Genomic DNA, 25,884 nt, shown 5'->3' with positions numbered 1-25,884 from the left:
GATATATCCTTTGTTGGCAATGACAGAGGTCAAACGTTTTCTGTAAGTCTTCACAAGGTTGCCACACACTGTTGTTGGTGTGTTGGCCCATTCCCCCATGCAGATCTCCTCTAGAGCAGTGATGTTTTTGGCTTTTTGCTTGGCAACACGGACTTTCAACTCCCTCCAAAGGTTTTCTATAGGGTTGAGATCTGGAGACTGGCTAGGCCACTCCAGGACCTTGAAATGCTTCTTACGAAGCCACTCCTTCATTGCCCTGGTGGTGTGCTTTGGATCATTGTCATGTTGAAAGACCCAGCCACGTTTCATCTTCAATGCCCTTGCTGATGGAAGGAGGTTTGCACTCAAAATCTCACGATACATGGCCCCATTCATTCTTTCATGTACCCGGATCAGTCGTCCTGGCCCCTTTGCAGAGAAACAGCCCCAAAGCATGATGTTTCCACCACCATGCTTTACAGTAGGTATGGTGTTTGATGGATGCAACTCAGTATTCTTTTTCCTCCAAACACGACAAGTTGTGTTTCTACCAAACAGTTCCAGTTTGGTTTCATCAGACCATAGGACATTCTCCCAAAACTCCTCTGGATCATCCAAATGCTCTCTAGCAAACTTCAGACGGGCCCAGACATGTACAGGCTTAAGCATTGGGACACGTCTGATAACAAGTTTAAACAGGTGCCATTACTACAGGTAATGAGTGGAGGAAAGAGGAGACTCTTAAAGAAGAAGTTACAGGTCTGTGAGAGCCAGAAATCTTGATTGCTTGTTTCTGACCAAATACTTATTTTCCACCATAATATGCAAATAAAATGAAAAAAAAACAGACAATGTGATTTTCTGGATTTTTTTTTCTCAGTTTGTCTCCCATAGTTGAGGTCTACCTATGATGTAAATTACAGACGCCTCTCATCTTTTTAAGTGGTGGAACTTGCACTATTGCTGACTGACTAAATACTTTTTTTCCCCACTGTACTTCTTGATTGTGCGATGATCACGATGAAGTGTCTTGGCAATGTTGATTGTAGTCATACCTTGACCTAAATACTCCACAATTTGTTGCTTCTCAGCAGCCGACACATCCTTTTTCTTTCCCATTTTGGCAAAAAATGTAGGCTGCTTAATAATGTGGAACAGCCTTCTTAAGTAGTCTTGCCTTTATTTGGACACACCTGCCAAACTAATTTGCACAGGTATCTGCAATTGCTTTCAGTGATATAAAGAGCCCTGACACACATCACCATCAATGAGTTTAAATGACAAACAAAAAAATTCTAACCTTATCACTCCTATACTCTTTTTGCATAATAATTTGGAACACAGTTTAGTGGGAGTTTATTGGGGGATTTATTAGTTATTTCCTGTTCATATACAATACAATTATATTTGTGTGATGTTAATCTACATCTGTCTATGACATTTGAACTTGGGATACAATAGGAGATTAGGGGTGACTCCAGCATTTCATTTGCCCACTGTTGACCAGTGCTTTTGTCCTCATGTCTACTGGTTTACATTAGCAGCATGCCTATATTGAAGAAATCTTTTCTAGTGCAATAATTAAATGTTTTTTTTGCAGTCAGTGGTTGTATAAATTTAATTGTAAGAAACTCATTGATGGTTACCGGAAGCGGTTGGTCGCAGTTATTTTGGCTAAAGGTTGTGCAACCAAGTATTAGGCTGAGGGTGCCAATACTTTTGTCCGGCCCATCTTTGGAGTTTTGTGTGAAATGATCAATGCTTTGCTTTTTGCTTCATTCTCTTTTGCGTTTTTTCATTTAAGACAAACTAAATGAAGATAATAATACCAAAGAATTTGTGTTTGCAATCATTTTCAGGAAGAAACTGAGTATTATCTGACAGAATTGCAGGGGTGTCAATACTTTTGGCCATGACTGTATGCATGATCTTTTTATTGTATTGCTTTGGCCTATTTTACATGCATGTAGTGATCCCCTTAATATTATCTTTAGTGATATTATATTGATGGTGCCCACTTATTGTTGTTCTTACACATCACCACTAGTGTATCAAATATAACACACGTATAGGCATACTGTGGTAATTTTTGGTTTTCTTGATTTATGATAATTTTAGTTGAGGGCAGGCCATTTGATCATCTTAAAAGAAAAAAATAATCTGACTATACATATTAGATCAGTGTTGGCTACTTTGTTATTAAGCCCATAATCTTCCTTCCAAAACTCCTACACAATTGTGCACTATGCTTCTCTAAATGTGCACTGTGCTCTCTAAGTGTGTTTTGTGGTCTCTAAGTGTGCACCGTGCTATGCAATTGTGCACTGTACTATCTAAGTGTGCACCATGCTATGTAAGTGTGCACTGTGCTATCTAAGTGTGCACTGTGCTATCTAAATGTGCACTGTGCTTCTCTAAATGTGCACTGTGCTTCTCCAAGTGTGTACTGTGCTTCTCTGAGTGTGCACCATGCCTCTCTAAGTGTGCACTATGCTTCTCTAAGTGTGCACTGTGCTTCTCTAAGTGTGCACTGTGCTTCTCCAAGTGTGTACTGTGCTTCTCTGAGTGTGCACCATGCCTCTCTAAGTGTGCACCATGCTATCTAAGTGTGCACTGTGCTTCTCTAAGTGTGCACTTTGCCCTCTAAGTGTGCACTTTGCCCTCTAAGTGTGCACCGTGCTATCTAAGTGTGCCCTGTGCTTTTCTAAGTGTGCCCTGTGCTTTCCTAAGTGTGCCCTGTGCTTTCCTAAGTGTGCCCTGTGCTTTTCTAAGTGTGCCCTGTGCTTCTCTAAGTATGCACTGTGCTTCTCTAAGTATGCACTGTGCTTATCTAAGTATGCACTGTGCTTCTCTAAGTGCGCACCGTGCTTCTCTAAGTGCGCACCGTGCTTCTCTAAGTGTGCACCGTGCTTCTCTAAGTGTGCACTGTGCTGAGTGTACATGTTTATTCCGGTGTCTCCTCTATGAACTGATCTTGTCACTTTCAGGAGCCTCTCATGGAAGAATATGCCATTGCGGCACAGGTTTTCAAGCTCAGCACCTGTGACATGTGCGAGATTTCAAGGAGCAGCGTTTTGCAGTGTGGATTGTCTCATGAGGTATGTACTTTTTTTTCAACGGGGAATATTTGCATATGATACTATTTGTGTGCTGTCCGCCATATTCCCTAACAACAGAAGGAATCTTCCATTATCCACTGTCACTTCTAAACAGAATAGCAATGGGAAAATACAGTATATTAAAGTAGTTGTGGGTCGCCCTCCCAGGGCTGTGTACTCGGTACCGGGCCGGTCCTTCAGAGGGGAATGTCACAGCAGCGGTGACCCGGTCCGTGGCCCTGGGCACCCATGAAAAAGGGGTTGAGTGGTGGAATAACACCTGTGGTGTTCGGCAAGGGAGGTGTTAAGCCGACGCTGCAGACAGATCCTCTGGGACAGATGGTGGGGTGCAGCGGTGATGTTATAGCCCTCCACAGGTAGGGCTGTAGTCCCAGGGCAGAGTAGATGAAGAGGATAGGTGTTGAGGAAGAGGGTGCAGTGTCTGGCACAGAGATGTAGCAGTGCTGAAGAAGTTGCAGGAAGAAGGCAAGGACACAGTAGAGTGTAGTTTCTTTTACTTTGTAAGTGCAGTCCAGGGTCCAGATTACAGATGGCACAGGAGATGATTAGCCTGGAAGCAACTTAGGAATCTCTCTATCAGATGGGTTGTGTAGTCTCCTCTCTAGCGCTTACTTGAGGTACATGCAGTACAGTGTTACACTGATGTTCCTCCTTCTTCTTCCCTTTTGGATCTACCTCGTATGGCAGACAGCTGTAGCCTTCTATCTCCTTTGGCTCACACGTCGCTGTTGTGCCTCCGAGTCTTAGATGGGAATAGATCATTTACAGCTTCCTATTCCTCTGGTTTCTGTTGCAGGACCGTCAGTATCCATGCAACCTTGGAGACCAGGCTCCAGATCATGCGCTCCAGCTGGGAACGAGCTCTCAACTACGCTCAGTCTCCCAGCTTCTCTCTCCACGTCCACACACTTCGCCCTCCTCACAGAACTGACTAATTTCCCCTTCCTGGCCTTCAGAGCGCACTCCTCCCCCAATTCTGGTTCAGAGCTCCCTCTGCTGGCCTGGAGTGGGAACTGTGTTGCATGTTATGGTTAACTGCTAGAGAGACCCTTCATTGCTTCCAAGCCTGACATCACCCTCCCTGGAAGAAGGCAATGCCACTGTGGCGACCATACTCCTGGGGGCGCCACATTTGCATGATGTCGATAGATAGCCTGAGAGATAAGTATTGATTGCTGGGGGTCCGACCTCTGTGACCTTATGAGAATGAAGGGACCACAGTGCTGCTTCAGTACTGCATCCCCTGCACAATTTTTGCTTGCACCGCGATGCTTCAGGGTACTGCAGCCGATAGCCGACTCCATTCACTTCCTGCAGTGTGTGGACAGGAAAACTTGAGTTCCCACCATAGAAAAACTATGGTGGGGACTCAAAAGGATCAGTATGTTCCCTGAGCTGTTATTATTAATTGATGGCCTATTTCTACCACTTGCTATTGCTAATACTCCTTTAGACGCAAGCATTAGAGTAGACTCGGAGACACCTAATATAATTTTGTTAATTTTTGGCATATGAAATTTTGGGATGTCCAGTCTTTCTGAAGTGAGTAGAGATGAGTTGTAATACCGCCTAAAATGTGTAGACAAGTGTGGCACTATTTTTTATGTAACAAAACAGCCTTGTTTTTCTAATTCTACACTACCCCTTAAAATCAAAACATCGTTACTGACCATTATTACCAACACACTAAAAATGTATTCAACTGTGAGAATGGAAGTTAAGAATAATTTCTATAGGCAGTCGTAAATAATATGTGATCCCTAGTAAACATTTATTGTCAGATGTCATAGAGGAAGCTCGCTTATGAGAATGAATGAGCATATACTGTATACTGTATGCCTTACAAGGATATTATCAATATCACCCCAACTGATACAATATCACAAGGAAATAGTATAAAGGCCATGAGCCACTATTGGGCCTACCTCAGTGAGAGAGGACAGCTCCTAAAACTATATATAGGTCCTACAAAAAGCATGGAGTCAAAAGTCCACCATGAAATAGACAGCAAAATTTATTGAAAATACTTCAAACACTGCATGAAACACATGTGGAGAATGTTAACATTCGCCTTAAAGACTCAGGTGATAAATGGGCAAGCTGTATGCACGTGGACGTATAACAGAGTAAGAGAGGGTATTATCAATAAAAATTGTCAATGGCACAAGCACTGGTTACATTAAATTTGTAAAACTTACACCGACCTTGGTATAAAAAGTGCACTGTGAAAATAAATGTAAACACAAATAGTCACTATATGACAAAGGTATATATACAAATTGATAACATACCCATTGCTCCCTATGTGAGACCTCAAACCAAGAGTCCTGACACCTGCTTCGCGTGGGCTTCCTCAGGTGGTGTTCAAGGGGGCTTACATGTGCCTCTGCCTTGTAACAACAAAGCTTGAAGGGATGGCAATTCCTAACTTGAGCCTCGTTCAGAAGTCCACAAAACACAATCTGAGCACGGCTGTGATGTATGGAATGGCCAGGGGTCTCCCATCCTGAACTTGACAGCATCATAGGATATGTGAGGCTACTGAGTTTGGGTTTGGAAATTCACGGGTCGCCACCAGTTCATACATCACATACTGGAACTGTGTTTCATGGACGTCTGAATGAGGCTTTAGTCAGAGAGGTACAATGATTTAAATGGTTCCAGACATCTTATCACTGTGACATCGGCGGCTATGCCCGCCGATGCCCCTTCTGTAGCAGCGCGCACCGCAGCGTTTCCTTACCTGCGCGCTCCCGTCCGGGCGCGCGCCCGTCGTCCACTCGCCCTCACGGCGGCTCCTGGCCCCCGCCCCCTGTCTCGCGCACGCCTCCTCCCGCTCTCTGTCTCCAGCGGTGGGCGGCGCTGAGGGGCTGGACTGGGGGACGCACTTCCGGGGGTTGGTGTATTTCAGGCGTCCTCGCTGTTAGGAGGACGCCTGATGATTGTGTAGTTTTCTGCACCCTCTGGCCTCTACAGTTCTCCTGTAGCTTTACCTTTCTCTGCCTTATCCTCCCTGCCGTCCTCAGTGTCGTTCCCCTCGCCCTCCCCAGTCTGCCCAGGCGCTGCTTCCTTTCCTTTCCCTGTGCCGTCCTCTGTCTCCAGTTCGCCCTGGTCCTTCCTCTTGCCATTCCCGTATTGTGTCTTTCCCTGTGCTACCTGTCCCTGCTTGTATATCGGTCCGCTGCCTCCCCAGGCCTTTTGTCCGTGGAGCCGTCCCTCTTGGTTCCGGCTGTCGCGCCTCCGTCCTCTGTGGTCCTGCCCCAAACGATCCCTGTATAGGGGTCGGTCTTCACCTGGCGTGCTCGGCCCAGGGGCTCCGGATCCGCGATCCAGAGGGTCCACTCTCTGACATAGTTTCTCGTCAGCATTACAGTATCATCAGGCCATGGACCCCGCCGGTGCCGCGGCTGCCACTCAAAAGGAACTGCTTTTCCTAAGAGAGAATCAGACCCGTATCATGTCATTCATGAAGTCCATGGACACCCCGCTCTCCGCCCTGCAAACCGCTGACCCAGCGCATGCACCTCTCTTAGTCAGTCTCCAGCAGGAGCTCGCACAGCAGCGCGATGCGCAATCTCACATTTTGGGGTATATGGTGTCCGTGGATGATCGGCTGCTTTCTTTGCAGTCCTCTGCGGCCGCTTCTACCCAAGCCCGGGACGCTGTCTCTTTCCCTCCTCCCCGTCTTGGTAAGCCGCCTAGGTTCTGTGGGGACCCAAAATTGTGTAGGGGATTTTTAAACCAGTGCAGATTGCACTTTGATCTTCTGCCCCAACAATACCCCACGGACCGTGCTAAGGTGGCCTTTATAATCTCCCATCTAGAGGGGGAGGCGTTGGCTTGGGTGAATCCGTTGTGGGAGAGGGATGACCCGGTGGTGACTAACATCCAGAGTTTTTTGGAAACATTCCGTAAGGTTTTTGATGAACCCGGACGCCTTGCTTCCTCTACAGAGGCCCTTTTTAACCTCTGCCAGGGGTCCCTTACGGTAGGGCAATACGCCATCCGTTTCCGGACCTTGTCCTCGGAGCTGGGGTGGAATAACGAAGCCCTGGTTGGTGCCTTTTGGAGAGGCCTTTCTAGTAAAATCAAAGACGAGTTGGCCGGGCGTGACCTTCCTACCACCCTGGAAGATCTCATCTCCCTGGTTACTCGTATTGACCTGCGTTTTCAGGAACGCGCTAGAGAGTCAGCCAGGGAGAAGAGGCCCTTTAGATTATACCAAGCTCCCATTCCGCGCACCGTTGCTCTCCCTAGTAACACTGCCCCCGAGCCTATGCAGGTGGATCGCATCAAGCTGTCCGAACAACGGCGTAAGGAGAGGATGACTAAGGGACTCTGTCTATATTGTGGAGGGGCCAATCACTTCGTACGCACTTGTCCTGAGAGACCGGGAAACGCATCCGCCTAGGCCAGGTAGGAGAGGGCCCCCTAGGTGATCAGACCCCCTCTCTCCCACTTACTCTTTCAGCTCTGCTTATTACAGGTCGGGGGCGTGGCTCTGTGGAGGCGTATGTGGACTCGGGCGCAGCAGGCAACTTCATCCGCCAGGAGGAGGTTGACAAACTCCAGATTCCCGTGGTCGTCTTAAGTAACCCTCGAGCAATCACCTCCGTCGATGGCAAACCTCTTCCTGGGCTCATCACCACGGTTACCATTGAAGTAAAGCTACAAATTGGCGCACTTCATTCTGAGAAGATTGCCTTCTATGTCCTGCCTCAATTATCCCACGCCATTCTCTTGGGACTACCTTGGCTTAGGCGGCATGAGCCAGTCGTCGACTGGCGCTCCGGAGAGATCCTGCGCTGGGGGCACACCTGCCATGCAAGCTGTTTACGTACCCTGGTTCGTTCCCATCCTCAGCTTAGGCCAACGGACCTCCCCGGCCTTCCTGTTCCATACCACGCCTACGCTGATGTTTTCTGCAAGAAGGAGGCGGACTCCCTGCCTCCGCACCGGTCCTATGACTGCCCCATCGACCTGATTCCTGGAGCGGTTCCTCCCAGAGGTAGAACTTACCCTCTTTCTCCTGCCGAGACCTCTGCCATGACGGAATATATCCATGAAAATCTGTCCAAGGGGTTTATCCGGAAGTCCTCCTCTCCTGCGGGCGCGGGTTTCTTCTTCGTCCGGAAGAAAGACGGATCACTGCGGCCTTGCATTGATTACCGGGGTCTAAACAATATCAACGTTAAAAATCGTTACCCCCTTCCTTTGATTCCGGAGCTCTTTGACCGGCTGAGAGGAGCCCGGATCTTCACGAAGTTAGATCTGCGGGGAGCCTACAATTTGGTCCGGATCCGTGCTGGGGATGAGTGGAAAACGGCCTTCAATACCCGTGACGGGCATTATGAATACCTAGTCATGCCATTCGGCCTTTGCAATGCCCCCGCTGTGTTTCAAGAATTTATCAACGAGGTATTCCGGGATCTACTCTATTCCTGTGTGGTCATCTATCTAGACGACATTCTCGTTTTCTCGCCCGACCTGCCCTCCCATCGCAAAAGCGTACGCTTGGTCTTGCACCGCCTTCGAGAGAACCAACTCTACGCCAAGATTGAGAAATGCCTTTTTGAGCAGTCGTCACTGCCCTTCTTGGGATATGTCGTCACCGATTCCGGTCTAAAGATGGATCCCGAAAAACTCAGTGCGGTACTCAAGTGGCCCCGTCCAGTGGGGATTAAGGCCATCCAGCGGTTTCTTGGGTTCACAAATTATTACCGTCAGTTTGTGCCTCATTTTTCTACGGTTACCAAACCCATCACTGCCTTGACCCGCAAGGGAACGAAGCCCAACAGCTGGTCCCCTGAAGCTGAAAACGCTTTCCAAGCTCTGAAACGTTCTTTTGCGTCAGCACCCATTTTGCATCGGCCTGTGACCAGCAGGCCCTTCGTCCTGGAAGTGGATGCCTCCTCCACTGGAGCTGGGGCGGTCCTGTCCCAGCAGGCTTCATCCGGACGGCTGGTTCCTTGCGGCTTCTTTTCTAAAGTCTTTTCACCTGCGGAGTGCAACTACTCCATTGGAGACCGAGAATTACTGGCCATTAAGATGGCCTTGGCTGAATGGCGGTATTTACTCGAGGGGGCTGTACATCCCTTTACCATCCTCACGGACCACAAGAACCTGGCTTACCTGCAGTCTGCCCAAAGACTCAATGCCCGGCAAGCCAGGTGGGCCCTGTATTTCTCCCGCTTTGACTTCCAACTTCACTTTCGACCTGGTAATAGGAACATCAAGGCCGATGCCCTTTCCAGGTCGTTACAGTCATCGGAGAGGGATGAAGTCCCATCCTATATTATCGAGCCTACTAAGATGATCACCGTGGCCCCTGTGAATTTTGCTATTCCTCCGCCCGGTAAGACTTTCGTCCCTCAAAGCAGACGTACAGAGGTGTTGGGCTGGGGGCATTCCTCCAAAATTGCTGGACACGTTGGGACTAAAAAGACTCTCTTGCTGCTGTCCCGGTATTACTGGTGGCCCACGCTTCGCCAGGATGTGATGGACTATGTTGCCTCGTGCACAATCTGTGCCCAGAACAAGGTGGCTAGGACTTTGCCCGCCGGTCTTCTTCACCCATTGCCAGTTCCTGAGGTCCCCTGGCAGCAGATCGCCATGGATTTTGTAACTGATTTACCCCGCTCAGCCGGATGTACCACCATCTTAGTCGTAGCAGATCGTTTTTCCAAAATGGCCCACTTCATTCCCTTACCAGGACTACCGTCCGCCCCGAAGTTGGCCGAGATCTTCATCCACCAGGTCTTCAGGCTGCATGGTCTTCCTCAGCGGATTCTGTCGGATCGGGGGGTCCAGTTCACCTCCCGCTTCTGGAGGGCTCTCTGCCGGCTTATGGGTACATCTCTCGACTTCTCCTCCGCATACCATCCTCAGACCAACGGACAAGTGGAGCGAATTAATCAGGTGTTAACCACCTACCTACGTCACTTCGCCAACGCCCATCAGGACAATTGGGTCGCGCTCTTACCTTGGGCTGAATTCTCGCACAATAATCATCCCAGCGAATCTACCACCAAGTCACCTTTTTTTGTGGTAACCAGTCAAAACCCAGGTATTCCGTTACCTTTCTCCACGTCTACAGGAGTACCCGCAGCCGATTCTCTTGCTAAAGAATTCTCACAGATTTGGAGAGAGACCAGGGACGCGCTCAAGGGTGCCAACAACCGAATCAAGAAACATGCAGACAAAAGACGGAAGGACGTGCCTCCGTACCATCCAGGTGACAAAGTCTGGCTTTCAACTCGACATATCCGTCTGAGAGTTCCCTCTTATAAGCTGAGTCCTCGGTACATTGGGCCGTTTGAAGTGATTGGACGTATTAATGAAGTGGCTTACAAACTGAGGTTGCCTGCTTCGCTCCGGGTTCCCAACGCTTTCCATGTCTCGCTCTTGAAACCCGTAGTCCTGAATCGGTTCCAACCAGTTTCCATCGTCCCTCCTTCACCTGTTATCTCGGACAACGTCTTCGAGGTCAAGGACATCTTGGCTATGAAAAGAGTCCGGGGTAAGACCCTTTTTCTTATTGATTGGGTGGGTTTTGGTCCCGAGGAAAGGTCCTGGGAGCCTCGGGAAAATATCAACGCTCCCCGGATTCTGAAAAAGTTTTTGGCCAATCTCAGTAAGGGAGGACGTAAGGAGAGGGGTACTGTGACATCGGCGGCTATGCCCGCCGATGCCCCTTCTGTAGCAGCGCGCACCGCAGCGTTTCCTTACCTGCGCGCTCCCGTCCGGGCGCGCGCCCGTCGTCCACTCGCCCTCACGGCGGCTCCTGGCCCCCGCCCCCTGTCTCGCGCACGCCTCCTCCCGCTCTCTCTCTCCAGCGGTGGGCGGCGCTGAGGGGCTGGACTGGGGGACGCACTTCCGGGGGTTGGTGTATTTCAGGCGTCCTCACTGTTAGGAGGACGCCTGATGATTGTGTAGTTTTCTGCACCCTCTGGCCTCTACAGTTCTCCTGTAGCTTTACCTTTCTCTGCCTTATCCTCCCTGCCGTCCTCAGTGCTGTTCCCCTCGCCCTCCCCAGTCTGCCCAGGCGCTGCTTCCTTTCCATTCCCTGTGCCGTCCTCTGTCTCCAGTTCGCCCTGGTCCTTCCTCTTGCCATTCCCGTATTGTGTCTTTCCCTGTGCTACCTGTCCCTGCTTGTATATCGGTCCGCTGCCTCCCCAGGCCTTTTGTCCGTGGAGCCGTCCCTCTTGGTTCCGGCTGTCGCGCCTCCGTCCTCTGTGGTCCTGCCCCAAACGATCCCTGTATAGGGGTCGGTCTTCACCTGGCGTGCTCGGCCCAGGGGCTCCGGATCCGCGATCCAGAGGGTCCACTCTCTGACATAGTTTCTCGTCAGCATTACAATCACATATCTGTATGAAAAGAATAGAGAAAAATCTACAAAAAAGTGTGATCAATGCACATTTCCATAATAATGCCCCAGAGAAGAATGCATGGAATAATAAGAATAATAATGACTAGAACATTACTGGTAATAATAAAATTACTACTGACTTGTCTGTCGTTTATGGATTAAGCAGCACAAAAGAAAACTGTAACTAGAGTTGGATTTTTTGACACAATTACATGGACTTATGTGGCAATACAATAGTAATGAGTTGGTTATTAAAGGCCATATTGAGGTAATTATTAAGAGTTACTATAACTGCATGACTGCTATATTTTCGATTATAATTAACGTAAGCAGAAGATGAAAATGTACAGGAATTTGTGCACATGATATTTTTTTGGTCTTTACAATCCAAATGTTTGTTTTGTGTAGGAGAAGGCACATTTTCTTGGTGAAGACTACCAAAAGGAAGGGCCTCAAGGCAATGATATCCGCAAGACTAATGTAGCCCAGATAAGGATGGCTTACAGATATGAGACCTGGTGCTATGAGCTCAATCTGATCCTTCAAGCTTTGAAAACTGCCGAGTAAGGAGCATTATGGGTGGTCTACAAACATTTGATAACTTTAATGGTCATGGCTAAGGAAACTTCAAGCAAACTTGAAAATTCCTGTATGGGCCATTTTAAAGGTCAATACAGAATTCATATGTTCAGAGTCACAAGCTAAGTCCGGGTTCACATTAGTATATTTCACAGTCCATTATGCCCGCTCTGACTGTGGGCACATATGAGGCTGTAAGTTATTATCAAGAGACCAAGTCTCAAAGCCTGGCAATGCAGTACATATACGGACGGTAAAATACGCTAGTGTGAACACGGCCTAACGTTGAAATGCTGAAGACAAGGAAATCCTCGATCTGAAAATTAGAATAAATGAGGAACCTCTGTCTTGCTTTGCTTCTTAAAGGGTTATTTTCATCATAACTGGTTGATCTCTTGAAGCCCCACAGCAAGGACCACCAGCGATCCCAAGAGTGATTTTTTTAAATTGTAGTAGAGTGGTGGGCACCACAGTTATAATTACTATCTATAGAACTAATGGTGATAGCCGAGCACATCTCCATTTTTGATATGATACATAAAGTTTTAATAATAAATTTACAATATTTCAGAAACTGTGTCTCTGCTTCCTAACTTTAAATGGACTGACACCTACAGTGGCTTGCAAAGTTATTTACCCGCCAATGACTTTTTACCTATTTTGTTACATTGCAACCTGTGTTTAAATATTTTTGTAATCCGACTTGTGTGTGATGCATCAGCAGTAAATAGTCCAAATCGGTGAAGTGAGAAAAAATCTAGGCATAAATTAAATTTATGGGATCAAATAACTAAAAATTAGCATGTGTATATGTATTCATCCCTTATTCTATGAAGCCCCTAAAAATTTCTGGTGCAAGCATTTACCTACATGAGTCGAATTTTTAGTGAAAGGAAGTCCACCTGTGTGCAATTCAAGTGTCACATGGTCTGTCAGTGCCAAACGATATGTGGGAGACTCCCCAAATGCATGGAGGTAGGTGCTGTGGTCAGATGAGACCAAAATGTAACTTTTTGGCCACCAAGGTAAATGCTATGTCTATCGCCAAACCAACACAGCTCATCACCACAAGAATACCATCCCAATAGTGAAACATGGTGGTGGCAACATAATGCTGTGGGGATGTTTTTCAGAATTAGGGACAAGGCAAGTGGTCTGAGTGAGGGAAATATGGATGGTACAAAATACTGGGATATTCTTGAGCAAAACCTGTTTCAGTCTGTCAGTGATTTGAGACTGGGACAGAGATTCACCTTCCAACAAGACAATGACCCAAAGCATACTGCTAAAGCAACATTTGAGTGGTTTAAGGGGAGACGTGTACATTTTTTGGATTGACCTAGTCAAAGCCCAGACCTTAATCCAACTGAGAATCTGTGGTCAGATTTGAAGATTGCTGTTCATTAGAGGAAACTATCTAACTTGAAGGAGCTGGAACAGTTTTGCCTTGAGGAATGGACAAAAATTCCTGTGGAAAGATGTAAAAAGCTCATAGAGACTTATCCAAGTCGACTTGCAGCTGTAGTTGACACCACAGAAAGTTCTACAAAGTATTGACTTTAGGGGAGTGAATAGTTATGCACACTGACGATTTCAGTTATTTTGTTCTACTTGTTGGTTGCTTCACATTAAAAATAAAAACAAACGGTCACAGTTTTAGGAATGTTCTTTACATGAACTGATGAAAACCCCAAACAAAAACAGTGAAATTCCAGGTTGCGAGGTTGCAAAACATGAAAAATGCCACGGTGGGGTTGGGAAGAAGGGGGAGTGAATACTGCGCAAGCCACTATAACTGTATATTATTTCTTAATTTGATGTTTTTTAGATTTTAAAAATAAAAATAAAACATTCAGGCATATAATTTTATATTTATCAATGATAGTGAGTCATACATTAAATTTACTATCCCCAAATGTTACGTGTATGCTGATGTTTTTTTAAAAATGTAAGCAGTCAAGGTATAATTCTTATTCAACAATAGGTATAAAAAATATTGTTATTTCCAATTATTACAAGAACATTTGCTCCTGTGGTGATACAGATAAAATATAGAGAATGCTGTTTTAGTTTGTGTTTTTAGGTTTGTTAAAAAAAATGTTTTTGTGTTCATTACCATATACTGTTAATGGCCTCAGCAATAAAATGAATACTTCATATGTAAAGTCCCGAGAGCCTTTCCTTTCTTCTTTCCATTTCCTTCCATATTACTGCTGCCCACCACTATAAATGGAATCTTGAACAGAAAATAGGATGCAGGGTCAAGGAACAGAGAGCAAAACAGACACTGAGTTTACGTAGTGATGAAGGTTATACTTATGACTTATGGATGAGGAAGAAAACAGAATAACTTTCTCTTGACAGCTTTGCTGTTTTTAGTAATATGCCACCCTATGCGTGAGTGTCTAGACAAAAATCATATTGTGTAATTGCTGAATTAAAATCTGATGCAAGGGGTGGCTATTTTCTGTGGGGGATCAATCACGTCAGCAGTTTTCACTTCCTCATCTCCTGGTTTACAGAAGCCAGTAAAACGCACATCTGATCTTATTGTATGTATACAATTCCCTTATACCAATGTGTAAGAAATACAAACACATGCTCATCAGTATAGAATTACAGTTATCCTAAAGCCTATACTGTATGTGGGATCCTTGTTAAAATTGTTCGAGTCAGAATTTCATCCTGGTCAAAAGAGACATTCCTTAGGGAATCTGTCATCAGGTTATTGATGTGTAATCTGAGTGCACCATGATGTAGGAGCAGTGCACTGATCACAGGGATGTGTCACTTACTTGGCTGTGTTTTGCTTTTTCAATACAATCAGCATTTTATTAGCAGGAGATTATCACTACAGGGCTTCCTAGTGCAACCCCTCCCCCAGCACTGATCAGCAGCTCTCTGTCACTATACAATGCACACAGAACTAGTGTGAATAGGGTTATACATCACTCAACAACTGGGCTCTTGTAGATCAGAAGCAGAGAAAATTGTGACTCTATTATAACTGCTGCACCCAGTAAACTAAGTGATACCTAACTGGAATGAGAGCTTTTGTTCCTGCTGACAGATTCCCTTTAAAAGCAAGACAGACACTCTCTCTGCCAACCTACTGATTGGCTACTATCCTTTTCTTAATTGAACAACTGGTAATCAACATCAAATATATCACCATCTGAAGGGTCAATTGCCCTACTGGTACTTCACCACTTATCAGGCTCCTCTTTTCAGTACCGTCAACTGACATAAGTTTTTAAAGTTTTCCTTACTAAATAAGGACCGGGTGAATTTTTGCTTTTGGGCTTCCGTTTTTTGCTACCCTCCTTCAAAGAGGCATAACTTTTATATTTATCTGTCCCCATAGATATATGAGTGTTTTTTGTAGAACAAGTTGTGATTTTGAATGACATTATTCATTTTATCATACAAAATACTGAAAATGGGAAAAAAATTCCAAGTAAACTGAAATGGTGAAAACCCCCCACATAATTCTAACATTATTTTTGTGTTTTGTTTTGACGGTGTTTATTGTATAATAATAAAATGAAAACATGATTTTCTAGGTCAGTACAATTATAATAATACTAAATTTGTATTTTTTTTTCTTTTGAGTGGTAAAAAATATGTCAGAAGTTTTCCGAGACTCATCACATTTTTATTTTTCCATTGATTGAGGGCTTGTTTTCTTTGTGTAATAAGCTAACAGTTTTATTTATACAATTTTTGGGTACTTACCATATATACTTGAGTATAAGCCGACCCGAATATAAGCCAGGGCACCTAATTTTACCACAAAAAACTGGGAAAACTTATTGACTTGAGTATAAGCCTGGTATGCATGACTCCCTCAACCCAATCCTGTTATGTATGGCCTCCTCATCCTTATCCTGGTATGTATGGACCCCTCATCCCTATCCTGGTATACATGGCCTCCTCATCCCAATCCTGGTATGCACGGCCTCCTCATCCCTATCATGGTATGCATGGCCCCCTCATCCCTATCATGGTATGCATGGTACCCCTCATCCCTATGATGGTATGCATGGTACCCCTCATCCCTATCATGGTATGCATGACCCCCTCATCTCTATCCTGGTATGCATGGTCTCCTCATCCGCATCCTGGTATGCATGGCCTCCTCATCCCAATGTAGGGGAGGCCAGGACTGTAATCATATCCAGAGACACTGAAGCATCCGTGTCCAAACCTTCCCTCACAGAAAACTGTAATCCACTTGTCAGCATACCTGCGTCTCCAGGTTCAGGTCCCCCAGGGCACTTCCCATGCGGCGACTGCCCTTCTTCCAGGCGACCCCCGGTAATAGAAACACAGTCCAGGATAACTTGAACGTTTTCTTTACTGATAACTTCACACATTATATCCACAGTTGGCACATCATGGAACTCACATTCCTCATCTTTCCCTACTTCACTGATGCTTCTGTGTGGCAACCGGACCGGACAGTCTTAGACTGCTCCCCAGATTCTTCCTGGCCTAACCTCGCCATGATGAGATTTCCTTCTGCCTTTTTCGCCCCAGACTCGAAATCATCAGCCACCCGGTTTGGTTGCCTCTGGTAAAGCATCTGGCCAGTCTGTACAGTTCCCTTTAAAGCTCTAACTTCCATCAGATCCTCACTCCAACCGACTCCCGCCCTAAAGGCGTCCGCCCAGGCTATGAGTCGCCGCATCTTACTTCTCCTGTACTGGCTCACTGCAATGACGACCAGTGGCTGTGGATAACATGGGCTGCAGCTACTTAACGTTGCGTGGCTGCCGAGCCACCCTGGGCCTATAGCCCATGTGGACAGTTTGGGCACCCTGGCCCTGTCTGACTAACTTCCCTTCTGCTCTATCCTTATCTCCCGGCAGCCCCTCCTACACATAACCCTATACTACCTACCCACTAACTATTCTATACACTAGTGTGCCCCCCTCTTGTGTCCAACCAAAAGTACTATGCTTTCCCTAAACTGTACACGAGCCATAGGAAACATTGTTACACTATATACAGTGAAGAACATGACAACACAGTAATGGTAATACCCAGAAGGGATAGCAGTACCATGACGTAAATTAAGTAGTACATAAAACATGTAGCAATACCAGTTAGCAAACATACATAAATAAAGCAATGAACATTATTAAACCAACCACTTTACACCTACCCTGGTATCCATGGCCCCATCATCTCTATCCTGGTTTGCGCAGCTCCCTCATCCCTATCCTGGTATACATGGCCTCCTCATACCTATCCTGGAATGCATGGCCCCCTTATCCCTATCCTGGTATGCATGGCTTCTCATCCCTATCCTGGTTTGCATGGCTTCTCATCCCTATCCTGGTTTGCATGGCCCCCTGATCTCTATCCTGATATCCATTTTCTCTTCATCCCCATCCTGGTTTGCATGGCTCCTCATCCCTATCCTGGTATACTGTATATGTGAGACATATATATTTACTAGCTATGAACCCGTTCTACGCCCGGGTGGCGAACATTTTTATTGGTATATGGTCTGCTATCCTGCTATGTGCTGCCACCCTCCTATCCTATTATGCATGGCACCCCTCATTCCTACCCTGGTATGCATGCTCCCCTCACCCCCCTATCCTGGTATGCATGGTCCCCTCACCCCCCTATCCTGATATGCATGGTCCCCTCACCCCCCCAATCCTGGTATGCATGGTCCCCTCACCCCCCTTTCCTGGTATGCATGGTCCCCTCACCCCCCCTATCCTGATATACATGGTTCCCCTCATCCCCCAATTCTGGTATGCATGGTACCCCTCATCCCCCAATCCTGGTATGCATGGTCCTCTCACCCCCTATCCTGGTATGCATGGTCCCCTCACCCCCTATCCTGGTATGCATGGTACCCCTCATCCCGCAATCCTGGTATGCATGGTACCCCTCATCCCCCAATCCTGGTATGCATGGTACTCCTCATCCCCCAATCCTGGTATGCTTAGTAGCCCTCATCCCCCAATCCTGGTATGCATGGCCCCCTCACCCCCAATCCTGGTATGCATGGTACCCCTCATCCCCCTATCCTGGTATGCATGGTCCCCTCACTTTAATACTACACACATAGAAAAAAGCAAAAACAAAAAAAACCATTTATACTCACCCTTCTTTCCTGTGCTCCAGCGCTGTCACATTCTGCTGGAGGCCGGGGCAGGAGTGCGTCCGGAATCGCGCATGCCCATAGCGCTGTCCGGCGCCATATTGCTGAAGACAAACTGCAACTGTGTCTTCAGTAAAATGGCGCCGGATCCCGCTATGCACATGCGCGATTCCGGATGCACTCCTGCCCCGGTTTACGGCGAAGAGAAGCGCCGCGGCAATGCTCCTCCCGGTCAGGTAAATATGTAAGAATGGTGTCGGAGATGGCGGTATGCAGTGTGTACGGTATCGCCATCTCCGGCGCCATACACATTCCTCACCGCTGGCTGCCTCATTCTGTCTGGAGCCAGACTGCGCAGGCGCGTCGTGCTTGTGCAATCTATAAAGGCTTTGGACAGAGTGACGCTTACAGCGTTATATTATAGATATTTCATACAGAGGTAGATAGCAGAATAGCCGATAATTCAATTGTCGACTTCTGTAAAATCATTACAAAACCAGACAGGCTATGAGACATGGTTTACATACCGTAAACCATTGCATAGCCGTTATTTTTTATATGTCCCTCACTAACAATGTTAGTAGTGTGGAAGGATGTGCCTGTTTGTTAGGAAATCCTCACATGTATTCAGGCTGTCTAGTAACCACAAATCATGCAGCTGCGGCAACACAAACTAAATTTCCGAGCACACCCAAAATACTTGGAGAACATCCAAGCATGCTCGGAAAACTCGAGTAACGAGCATACTCGCTCTTCACTAGTCCGATTGCAATACATTTTTTCTCGCATTGCACTCATCCAATATTTAAGCTAGTGTGAGCGAACCCTTAACCCCTCTCTGACATCCGACATACTATCCCGTCCATGTGCCCTGGGCCTGTCTGACCATGGACAGGATAGTACGTCATGGCAATTGGCCGCACACACAGACAGTGTTTGGCCGGGCTTCAGCTGATTCTCATAGCTGACACCCGACACTAAGTGCCAGGAGCAGTCACAGACCGCTCCCGACACTTTAACCCCCAAAATGCTGCGATTGAACACGATCACAGCATTCCGGGAGTAGGCAGAGAGTTGACACCTCTGCCTTCAGATCGGCGACCCCATGGTGTCATGGTAACCCGATGTCGTCATGACAACACCGGGTTACCAGTGCTGAGAAATTTCCTGTCATGCGCAGTGCGTGATCAGGAAGTCTCTCAGGTCAGTGCAATAACTTGCAGCGCTGACAGCTTCTCTAGCATGCAGATGCTGCTTCATCTGCATGCTATAGAAGCGACCCGCCTGCAAAAAATGATTGTCCCATAGTGGGACAAAATGTAAAAGATAGAATAAAGTATAAAAAAAATAAAATAATTGTAAAAATATTTTTTAAAAATAATAATAATAAATAAAATCAATATTTATTCTATGACTAAATAAATATTTGAATTAAAAAAAATCTAAACAATAAAATTACACATATTTGCATATTTGGTATCGCCGCATCCGTAATGACCTGACCTATAAAACTGTCCCACTAGTTAACTCCTTTAGTGAACACCATAAAAAAAGGCAAAAAACAATGCTTTATCATCATACTGCCGAACAAAAAGTGAATAACACACGATAAAAAAATACGGATATAAATAAACATGGTACCGCTTAAAACATCATCTTGTCACACAAATATGAGCCACCATATAGCATCATCAGCGAGAAAATAAAAAAGTTAAAGCTGTCAGAATAATGTGATGCAAAAACAATTATTTTTTCTGTAAACTAGTCTTAATTGTATAAAAGCGACAAAACATAAAAAACGATATAAATGAGGTATCGCTGTAATCGTACTAACCCGAAGAATAACACTGCCTTATCCATTTTACCACACACGGAACAGTATAAACGCCCCCCTAAAGAAATTCATGAATTGCTGTTTTTTTGCTCATTCTGTCTCTGAAAAATCGGAATAGAAAGTGATCAAAAAATGTCATGTGCCCAAAAATTATACCAATAAAAACGTCAGCTCATCCCACAGAAAACAAGACATCACATGACTGTGGGCCAAAATATGGAAAAATTATAGCTCTCAAAATGTGGTGATGCAAAAACTATTTTTTGCAATAAAAAGTGTCTTTTAGCGTGTAACAACAGTCAAACAGAAAAACCCGGTATAATGCCTCTTATGCACGTCCTGATATTTCTGGTATCGGAGATGTCAGTGTCCATGTGTGTAATACGGCACACGTGTGGCAGCATCAGTGCCACATGGACGGGTGCCAGGGAAGAAGTGTTGCAGTAAGCGCTGTTCCCTGATGCCAGGTGCTGAACACGGCTCTCATCATTCTCCTCTGCTCTGCCGGTGATCAGCGCGAGCAGGAGAGAATGATGAGAGTTACATTTAACCCCTTATCCACCACCGAAACAATTTTTAACGGTGGCAGTTAAGGGTACTTAAATCACAGCGCCGCTTTTTAACGGTGATGAGGTTTGAGGTTATAGCGTCCCCCAGCATCAGAATTTCTCCGGGGTCTTGGCTGCTGGGGGTAGCCGAGTCCCCAGAGAACATGATTCAGGTTGGTTTTTACCAACCACGGTGTTGCGATCGCCATTATTAATGGAATAACGGCGACCGCAAAAAAAAGTCAGATTTTCCATTTAACTTCGCACATTACAGGACAGAGAAATAGGGTCCCCAGATCACCCCTCCGGTACCTCCGTTGTCCCTGCAGGCCCCCCTGAAGTCCCCAGGCCACCGGCTTCTTCTGGGAGAAAATGGCTGGCACATGCGCAGTGCACCCGCCGAGATCTGCCGGCTGGCACCAGGCAGCATTAGGAAATTTTTCCCTATCGATTTATTTTGATCACTGTGATAGATCCTATCACATTGATCAAAATAGAAAATAGTAAATAACCCCCCCTTTATCACCCCCTTAGTTGGAGAAAAATAATAAAATAAAAAGAATTGTATTTATTTCCATTTTCCCATTAGGGTTAGAATTGGGCTAAAGTTAGAGTCAGGGTTAGGGCTAAAGATAGGGTTAGGGTTGGGGCTAAAGTTAAGGTTAGGGTTGGGGCTAAAGTTAGAGTTAGGGTTGGGGCTAAAGTTTGGGTTACGGTTATGTTTGGGATTAGGGTTAGGGTTGGGATTAGGGTTATTAGTGTGTTAGGGTTAGGTTTGTGGTTAGGAGTTAGAATTGGGGGGTTTCCACTGGTTAGGCACATCAGGGGCTCTCCAAACGCGACACGGTGTCCGATCTCAATTCCAGCCAATTCTGCATTGAAAAAGTCAAACGGTGCTCCTTCCCGTCCGAGTTCTGCTGTGTGCGCAAACAGTGATTTACCCCCACATATGGGGTATCAGTGTACTCAGGACAAGTTGGACAACAACTTTTGGGGTCCAATTTATCCTGTTACCCTTGGGAAAATAAAAAGTGGGGGCAAAAATCATTTTTATGATTTTTTATTTTTACGGCTCTACGTTACAAACTTTTGTGAAGCAATTGGAGGTTCAAAGTGCTCACCACACATCTAGATAAGTTCTATAGGGGGTCTACTTTCCAAAATGGTGTCATTTGTGGGGGGATTCCACTGTTTAGGCACATCAGGGGCTCTCCAAATGCGACATGGTTTCCGATCTCAATTCCAGCCAATTATACATTGAAAAGTCACACATCGCTCCTTCCCTTCTGAACTCTGCCATGTGCCCAAACAGTGGTTTACCTGCATATATGGGGTATCAGCATACTCAGGAGAAATTGCTCAACAACTTTTGGTATCCAATTTCTCCTGTTACTCTTAGTAAAATAAAAAAAATGGATCTGAAGTAAATTTTTTGTGAAAAAAAGTTAAATGTTCATTTTTTTTTTAAACATTCCAAAAATTCCTGTGAAGCACCTGAAGGGTTAATAAACTTCTTGATTGTGGTTTTGAGCACCTTCAGGGGTGCAGTTTTTAGAATAGTGTCACTTTTGGGTATTTTCTATCATATAGACCCCTCAAAGTGACTTCAAATGTAATGTGGTCCCTAAAAAAATGGTGTTTTAAAAATGAGAAATCGCTGTTTAACTTTTAACCCTTATAACTTCCGAACAAACAAAAAATATTGGCTCCAAAATTATGCTGATGTAAGGTAAACATGTGGGAAATGTTGATTAAGTATTTTATGTGACATATCTCTGTGAATTAAGGGCATGAAAATTCAAAGTTGGAAAATTGCACAATTTTCAAATTTTTTTTTCACAAATAAATGCAAGTCATATCAAAAATTTTTTACGACTATCATGAAGTAAAATATGATTATAAATATATAAATATTTGCGCTAAAGAATGTGTCCTAAAGTCCGAAGATAAACGTCCTAAAATATAACATGCAAGGCCCATAAAAAATATAATAAACAAAGATAGAGCACTAATGTGCCTAGAGAAATAAACTCAGGATAATTAAAAAGAAAAAAAAAACAAAAAGGGAACTCACAATTATATTAACCAGACAAGTACCTTTCAACACCAGGATAGGGCCATGTTCAGACAGTGCTCTGTAGTCCCAATGCAAGGCTAAATGCGCAGAGTAGCTGCTTCCACTGAGAGCCAAAGGTCCTTGTGCTGAAGAAATGTCCCGTTGTAATCCAAGTAAAAAATATATCCAAAATCAGTATCGAGGGTTAAATGATGAAGTGCCCCTAATGTGATGGCAGGTAAAGGACGATGCCCCGGCCGGTGACAATCGCCCACCTTGTTAGCAAAATCACACCGCTGCACAGCGACAAAAGCGCTGTGTAGGAGCTGAAAGCCGGCAAGGAACAGGACCTTGCGTGACGTCACAATCACGTGATAGGTCACGTGATCTGCTAAGGAGCGCTAGAAGGACCAAATTTCCTACGCGTTTCAGAAGACTACAGCTTCCTTCATCAGGGATGGTCCTTGTCTCAGAGATAGCGCTTAACTACCTGCCCCACATACAGAGGAATATTAACCATTGAAAGCAAATAATTCTGTTTCACTATTTAGTCCATTTGGCACTAAAGTATTCATTTTAAATATCCACTCGCTTTCTTCTTTGGACATTTGATTAATAGAGTTCCCCTTTCTCCAACTTTTTTTAACAGTTTTGATCCCGGTTACCTTAATGTCTCTAATAGAACCTCCATGGTGTGTAAGAAAGTGATTATTAGACAAAGGGTGACCAGTGAACTTCTTGGTAATATTTCACAGATGTTCAGCAATCCTTATGCACATTGGAAATATTGTCCTGCCAATATACAATTTCCCACATGGACATGTAATCCCATAGATGACTCCTTTAGTTTTACAAGTGTTAAAGTCCATAATATTAAATTCAATACATTTATTGGCAATTACTATTTGTTTTTTTGTGCCCAATTTTTTGCACGGACCACATTTTTTAGGCTGGTTTCACACTTGCATTTTTTTTCTCTGCTTTTTAGCGCAAAAAAACACATGCGTTTTTTTCCCCTATATTTTACATGGGGTGCGCTTATGTGCGCATACACATACGTTTGTACGCGTATGCGTTTTTTTGTATTGTGCGCTCGGGCGCACAAAATGCATCCTGTTGCATTTTTTGTGCGTCCAACTTGCCCAAAAAAAGCATGCGCACGCAATGCGTTTTGTTACAGCAAAACCCCCATTGTACTCTATGGGTGCGCATACATGCGCATTGTAATGCGCATGTATGCGCAAGAAACCGCATGCGTTTTTTTTAAAAAAAACGCACTAAAACCGCAAAAAAACGCACACAAACGCATGATGCGTTTTTTCCATGCGTTTGTGTGCGCAAAAAACACGCAGCAAAAAACACAAGTGTGAAAGTAGCCTTACGTGGAAAATAGCCGCTAAGGGGTTTTGATTCACCTATATTCTTCCTTGTTGGATTTCTTGGAATTGAAGGCACAATCATACTCCCCAAATTGTTGGCCTTTCTGAAAACAAACCTCGGATGTGTTGGTAATGTTTCACCCACAATCTTATCATTTTGTAAAATATTCTAGTGTTTCCTGACAATATTTGTAATTAATTTGATATTGGAATTATATTGGAGGATAATCGGAATTTCCTCTCTAGAGTAAAAATCATCCTTATCCTTTTCTTTAGGGTTCAAGAGTTCCTCCCTTTGCATTTTACCCTCCAATTCTGTAGTTCTTATCAGGGAGTTCATATCATAACCCTTATGATGGAACCTGATGCTAAGAGATTCAGCCTCTTTAATGAAATCCTGTTTCCTAGAACAATTTCTGTAAGCTCTTATGAGCTGACTCTTAGGGACATTAAGGAGCCAATTCGGAAGGTGGCAGCTATCTAGAGCAATAAAATTATTAGAGTCCGTGGGCTTATGGTACAATTGAGTCTGGATTGTGTTGTTTTCAATAAAAATTCTCAAGTCTAAAAAACTGACCTCCTTATAGCTGGTGGTGGCGGTAGAATTTAAAAAATAATGATTTTTATTTAACTCACTTAAAAATTCATTTAATAAAATGTCACCACCAGACCAAATAAAGAATATATCATCAATAAAACGATGCCATAGCACCAGGTTCGCCCGCAGATCTCCACCTGGGTAGATGGTCTCATGTTCCCATTTTCCCACGTAGAGATTCGTGTAACTGGGGGCAAACCTGGTGCCCATGGCTGTACCCCACTTCTGGGAGTAGTAGTTCATCCCGAACCTAAAATAATTATGAGTCAATATAAATTCAATACAATCCAAAATAAACGCAATTTGGTCCTTTGGAACCATATCATTTTTAGATATGAAGTGTTGAACCGCTTCACATCCTTTTTTACCCTGAATGATAGTATACAATGAGGTGATATCGAGAGTTCCCATAATATAATGATCTTGCCATTCCACCTCCTTTAGGAGTCTTAGTATGTGGGTACTGTCCTTTAAATAGGCTGGAAGTAAGGGAATCAATCTTTGTATATGACAGCCTACATATTTTGATAAATTGGATGTTAAACCCCCTATGGCCAATATACAGTTGTGGCTAAAAGTATTGACACCCCTGCAATTTTAACATAGTAACATAGTAACATAGTTATTAAGGTTGAAGGGAGACTTTAAGTCCATCTAGTTCAACCCATATCCTATCCTAACTTGCCCTAACATGTTGATCCAGAGGAAGGCAAAAAAAACCCATGTGGCAACAGTAAGCTTCACATTGGGGAAAAAAATTCCTTCCCGACTCCACATATGGCAATCAGACTAGCTCCCTGGATCAACGCAATATTAAGGAGACTAGTGTATATACCCTGTAATATTATACTTTTCAAGAAAGGCATCCAGTCCCTTCTTAAATTTTAGTAGTGAATCACTCATTACAACATCATATGGCAGAGAGTTCCATAGTCTCACTGCTCTTACAGTAAAGAATCCGCATCTGTGAGTATGCTTAAACCTTCTTTCCTCCAGACGTAGAGGATGCCCCCTTGTCCCCGTCACAGGTCTAAGAGTAAAAAGATCATTAGAAAGGTCTTTGTATTGTCCCCACATATATTTATACATTGTAATAAGATCACCCCTAAGCCTTCGATTCTCCAAACTAAATAACCCCAAGTGTAATAACCTGTCTTGGTATTGCAGACCCCCTAGTTCCCTAATAACCTTGGTCGCTCTTCTCTGCACCCGCTCCAGTTCAGCTATGTCTTTCTTATACACCGGAGAACAGAACTGTACACAGTATTCTAAGTGTGGTCGCACTAGTGACTTATATAGA

At 44.8% G+C, this 25,884-nt stretch overlaps 1 protein-coding gene across 1 annotated transcript in view; it reads left to right on the top strand.

The window, feature by feature from the left end:
• Positions 1 to 14,118, top strand: part of AMPD1 (adenosine monophosphate deaminase 1) — a 140,155-nt gene extending 126,037 nt beyond the window's left edge. Inside the window, exons 14-15 of the mRNA XM_073587086.1 lie at positions 2,967 to 3,077; positions 11,875 to 14,118. Of these exons, the coding sequence (XP_073443187.1) occupies positions 2,967 to 3,077; positions 11,875 to 12,033 (270 nt within the window). The 3' untranslated portion in view covers positions 12,034 to 14,118. The remainder of the gene's footprint in view (positions 1 to 2,966; positions 3,078 to 11,874) is intronic.
• Positions 14,119 to 25,884: the final 11,766 nt, after the last annotated feature.

This window comes from Dendrobates tinctorius, unplaced genomic scaffold (genome assembly GCF_039654945.1).
Source record: "Dendrobates tinctorius isolate UK_male_01 unplaced genomic scaffold, ASM3965494v1 ptg000098l, whole genome shotgun sequence".
In the NCBI taxonomy this organism is placed as follows: Eukaryota; Metazoa; Chordata; class Amphibia; order Anura; family Dendrobatidae; genus Dendrobates; species Dendrobates tinctorius.
Note: the sequence above shows the minus strand (reverse complement) of the source record. Positions and strands in the feature narration are given on the sequence as shown.